General features: G+C 43.5%; 1 protein-coding gene across 1 annotated transcript; it reads left to right on the top strand.

The window, feature by feature from the left end:
• The first annotated feature begins 200 nt into the window (after window positions 1-200).
• Window positions 201-1,340, top strand: LOC138890117 (uncharacterized). Its single transcript, XM_070173477.1, has one exon. The coding sequence runs from the start codon at window positions 201-203 to the stop codon at window positions 1,338-1,340; it is 1,140 nt and encodes a 379-aa protein (XP_070029578.1).
• Window positions 1,341-4,947: the final 3,607 nt, after the last annotated feature.

Here is a 4,947-nt window from a genome sequence, read left to right as displayed (position 1 = left end):
TCGATTTTCCGTTGCCTAAAATCAGTATCTACTTACTACGTTGAAAGCTGCCTAAATAAATCTAAGTCCAAAGTTGCAGAATTTTGGCCGAGTGTTGGAACAGGCTGAAGTCAAGTCGAAACTTGGCTGCCGCGCAGGCTGTTTTTGTGGAGCATAAAACACCCCTGTGACAACTGGTATCAGAGCGGAGCAGGTTCGTGATGGAGACACGACGGGCTGTGGCAGATTTCGTGGTCTTGTTCGAGAACATGGCTGGTGGTAACAATGAACTGCGGGAAAGGCTAACGAAACTGGAAGCATTGGTGGGAAATGTTCCTGATGGTGAAGAATTTCAGACCCTTATGACAAGGCTTGCCTACCTTGAGGCAGAATTGGCAAGGCTAAGTCAAGAGAATGCGGATCTGAGGACGGAAACAGTGGTGCTACGACGTGCTGTGGGCGAGGATGCTCCTCAACGTGGTGCTGAACGTCTCAAGGTGAGAATTCCTGAACCTAAGGCATTTAGTGGTGCAAGGAGTGCACGTGAGTTGGAGAATTTTCTTTGGGATATGGAGCAGTACTTTCATGCTATTCGTGTGCAAGACGAGATGGAGAAAGTAACCTTGACTAGCATGTATTTGAGTGAAGATGCTAAGTTATGGTGGCGCACTCGTGTGGCTGAAGATGAAAGTTTGGGTAGACCAAAGATTGAGTCGTGGGAGCGGCTTAAAAAGGAATTGAAGGATCAGTTCCTTCCTAGTAATACATCTTGGATTGCTAGGGACAAACTGAAAAAGTTGAAACACACCGGATCAGTTAGAGCATATGTGAAAGAGTTCACATCTTTGATGCTGAGCATCAGCAACATGTCGGAAGAAGACAAGTTGCACAACTTCATGAGCGGGCTGCAACAGTGGGCACAACTCGAGTTGCGAAGGCAGAATATTCAAAGCCTTGCAAGTGCTGTGGCTGCGGCTGATGCATTGGGCGATTTTCACTTGAGTGATGAGACTTCTACTTCAAAGTCCAACGACGGAAAGAAGGACAAGGCAAAGGAGTGGAAGAAATGTGAAAATGGAAATGCAAATGAAGACAAGGGGAAGGGAAAACAAGAAGCTGGAACTTCAAAGAGCAAGGAGAAGGGCAGCAAATTCAGTGGTTGTTTCCTTTGTGATGGACCACATCGAGCGAGGGACTGTCCGAACAAGGCAGTGTTACATGCCATGACTGCCGCGGAGAAGAGGGCTGCATTGGAGGCGCCGTACAGTGACAAACAAACTGTTGGTGTCAATGCAATTGTAGCTGAAGAGAAACGGGGTCAAGGTGCGTTGATTGTCAACCCCTTGGGACTCTTACATTGAGTTGACCTCGACGAGGACGTCGAGTTTCAAAGAGTGTGGGTGGTTTGTTAGACCTCCAACAATTGAGCTCGACCGGACAACAAGAGTGTTGTCATGAGGCAGCAAGAGTGTTGCAAAGCTTGGTGCATGAGCAGCACCAATGTCAAAAATGGGAAACGGGCAAGTGATGGCCAAGGCTTTGACGGAGGCGAGGCAGCTTGGCAAGAGCTTGACAATGAGTTGCGGGCTAAGGATGGCACTTAATCATGGCAAAGGCATCAAGGCATGAGGCAGTGATGCCAAGGCAAGGCAAAAACGGATGGGCAAAGGCAAGCAAATGTGCAACGGAAAGGCAGTGCGCGGGCAGACTTGTCATGCCATTGAGTTGCGGCAAACGGGCCAAGTTCGTGGGCGGTGGCAAGGCAAAATTGCGGCACAATGCAGCTGGATACAATGACATTGGCGCCTGGTCCAAGCCATGGCACGAAATTGGGCAGCAAGTCTTGGATTGACAAAGTCAAAGGCGGTTATCGGCACATGCTGTGCACATGGGCAGCAGTTGAGCATTGTCCAAAAAGCTGGCAGGAGTTAGCACGTTTTTGAGGGCCATGATCTCATTATCTTTAGCATGATTTACATGATCCTAGTAGTTGGGGGTGTCAACTACACTAAGCTAAAGTAGTGGGCTGACTAAGCAAGTGCCTAAGCCTAAATATAGGCAACTATTGTGTAAATGGGGCTGGTTCATATGTTATAAATGGACAGCACCCTTCCCTTTTTGAAGGTGGAGAGTGAAAAACGTGTAGAGTGCATGTTTGAGTTAGGAAGGAGTCCTAAAACCTGTTTTCAAGAGTGAAAACAACCTAAGGCTAAGAGTAGTCTTGTGAGGGTCAAGAGTGATCTTCATTTTGTACACGGATGTACTACGGAGTTTGAGTTTTCTTTGTATTCTTGAGTTAAATACAAAGTTGGGAAAGCGTTTCATGTATATTGTGCCTTTTGTTCACTTTAATTTTCTGTCCCTTCATTCGATTTTCCGTTGCCTAAAATCAGTATCTACTTACTACGTTGAAAGCTGCCTAAATAAATCTAAGTCCAAAGTTGCAGAATTTTGGCCGAGTGTTGGAACAGGCTGAAGTCAAGTTGAGACTTGGCTGCCGCGCAGGCTGTTTTTGTGGAGCATAAAACACCCCTGTGACAATTAGTATCATTACCTTGACCTACAAAGACATGGTTTAACCTTGGCTTAGATAGATCAATTTCAACCCGAACTTTGGCCCTACTAGGTAGCGATATCCATAGCCATTGGGACCCTAGTGGGGCTCAATATTTGTTTGATATAATGCTAGGAGTGTAGATGAAAGGGGAGTTTTGTTAATAGAACCCACACCGGAGAGAGTGGACTGTCTTCTTTAGGAGTAAAATCAGGTGTCCATCTGCTCAGCCACATCGGTCGGCCCTCTATTTCAACGTGTTTACCTCGAAAATACGAGTAACAATTAAATTTAATTAGTGGTTTTAAAGATATGTGATTTAGTTCAATATCAATTAATAATCAAAAAATATGAAATAGAAATGAAAGATAGAAGTGAATCAAACCAATGTTACTTAGAAGCAGTGACCTCGAGCTTAGTGACCTCTAGGTGGTTTAGGGCAGTAAGAACAATTGAGTAATAAAAATAAAGTAAGAACAATAGAGCTAAAGGACAATGCTGATGAACAGTAGGTGAAAAGGTAGAGAGTATATTCTTTTCTCAGTGATTATGTGGTCTTACAAATGATTGGGGTCCCCTTTTATATAATAGAGGACTAATTAAGGAATATTTCTATTTACAGTAAGGAATATTCTTGGTACAACTGTCTAACCGCCTAGTACGGAATCGTACTATCATATTCCGGGATTTGCGCCATGACTTTGGGGACGTGGCAGGAATCCAATTTGTTCTGGTACAAATCTATAACGATACTATTTCAAGGTCGAGCACACTCGACCTCGGCATGTATCATGCTCCACCTTCAAAATCGGGTCTGGTCCTCGAGCTCGAACTTGGTCTTACCCAGACTCGGATTTCAAATGACCTCTTATGTATATAGATCGAAGGCATTCGATCTCGACCATATACAAATAGTCCCTGCGGTTCTTAGAGTAAGATAATAAGAAACAATTTTGAACCTCAATTTTTTCGAACCTCTTATGATGACTTCATGCCCATGACGTAGGTGCTTGAAGCGATCGGAAATGTCATGCTAGCTCGCTTCCCTAAAACATCAAATGTGCTTCAGCACTGGTCGGCCACTTGCGTCGCCGATCCGTTCGTCGCCTTTCTATAAATATGAGGCAACTCTGTTGAACAAAGAACTGTACTTTTTTCATCTTCATCTACTTTTGATCTTTTCCCTTCTTTGTTTCCTTCTTTAATAATCTATTTCCATGGTTCGAACTTGGTATCAGAAGTCATATGGTAGCAACTTTACCAGTTATATCAAGGCACCGTTTTTTCAAAGCTTCGATTTCAAACAACGAGAGAAGGGCATTGAATCCTTCCCGCACCAGAAAATATGCGAACTTTACACTATTTCTCATCTCTCTTAACTTCAACCTGGTGTAGCACTTCATTCTTTTTACTTTCCATGGAATGAGGTGGCACTATCAACTACTAACGTTTGCATCCCACACCGGAACAATGTCCCAAGGATGAACATTCTTGGATCGTTGCTCGTGCATCTTGTAACCTTTTTGGTTTTTCTTGTGATAGAAGGTGAAGCTACATCTTCTGGTCTTCCCTTCTGGTCTTTTTCTTTTGCTGTTATTTTTTAACATATTATGGTCCAAGATTTCAATAGAATGCTCAATCCCCTATTCTAGAAAATAGTTACATTTACCGAGGGTTTTCTACCCTAAATCTCTTTGGGCATATAGAGATTTCCAAAGATCAAAATGGGATCCCCGGGGAGGAGGTCCCCGAAGAGGACACTCTCGAGGACGTGGCCTTAAAAGTAGATTAGATTCTTGGTTTTGTTTTTTGCTTCTTTGTTCCTGTATGAGTACCCTTCGTGGATGTTGTAGTTATATTTTGTAACCATCCCTTGTAAATATAAAAGAATCTCTTTGTCTCATTTTTGGATCGTGTTTATTTGCAAAAAATTTGATTGCATAACCTTGGTGTTTGGCCCGAACATCGGACTCCGAACATAATAAACCCTTAGGTTTTAATCGATCAATATAATACCCCTTAAGGTTTTTGTTAATCCTCGATCTAGTCTTAAATTGATTTGATGCAAGCTCGGGACATCAGGACTCCTGAGTTCGAGCTGAGTGAGAGAAAAGTTTCAAATTTGAATTAAGGTTAGCCCTCAGGCTTCGTAGACAGTCCCCGAGTGAGGATTTCCTCAAAATTGGGTAGCCCGTGGGCTCAGTAGTCGAGTGAGCATTTGTTCAAACTTGAAATAAAGTTAGCCTTTAGGCCTCCTTTTATAGTCCCCGAGTGAGAATTTCCTTAAACTCGGGTTGCCCTGGGGCTTAGTAGTCGAGCGAGCACTTGCTCGAACTCGAGATAAGACGATAATAAATGACATGAGGCTCGATCTCCTCGATATCTCGATCATGATGCCAATATCATGATGTTAG

Source organism: Nicotiana sylvestris, chromosome 4 (assembly GCF_000393655.2).
Source record: "Nicotiana sylvestris chromosome 4, ASM39365v2, whole genome shotgun sequence".
Classification (NCBI taxonomy): domain Eukaryota; kingdom Viridiplantae; phylum Streptophyta; class Magnoliopsida; order Solanales; family Solanaceae; genus Nicotiana; species Nicotiana sylvestris.
This window is presented reverse-complemented; position numbering and strand designations above follow the sequence as displayed.

Bases quoted from the DNA above. Each gene is read 5' to 3' on its own strand.
- LOC138890117 (XM_070173477.1), top strand. From the start codon at position 201: ATGGAGACACGACGGGCTGTGGCAGATTTCGTGGTCTTGTTCGAGAAC.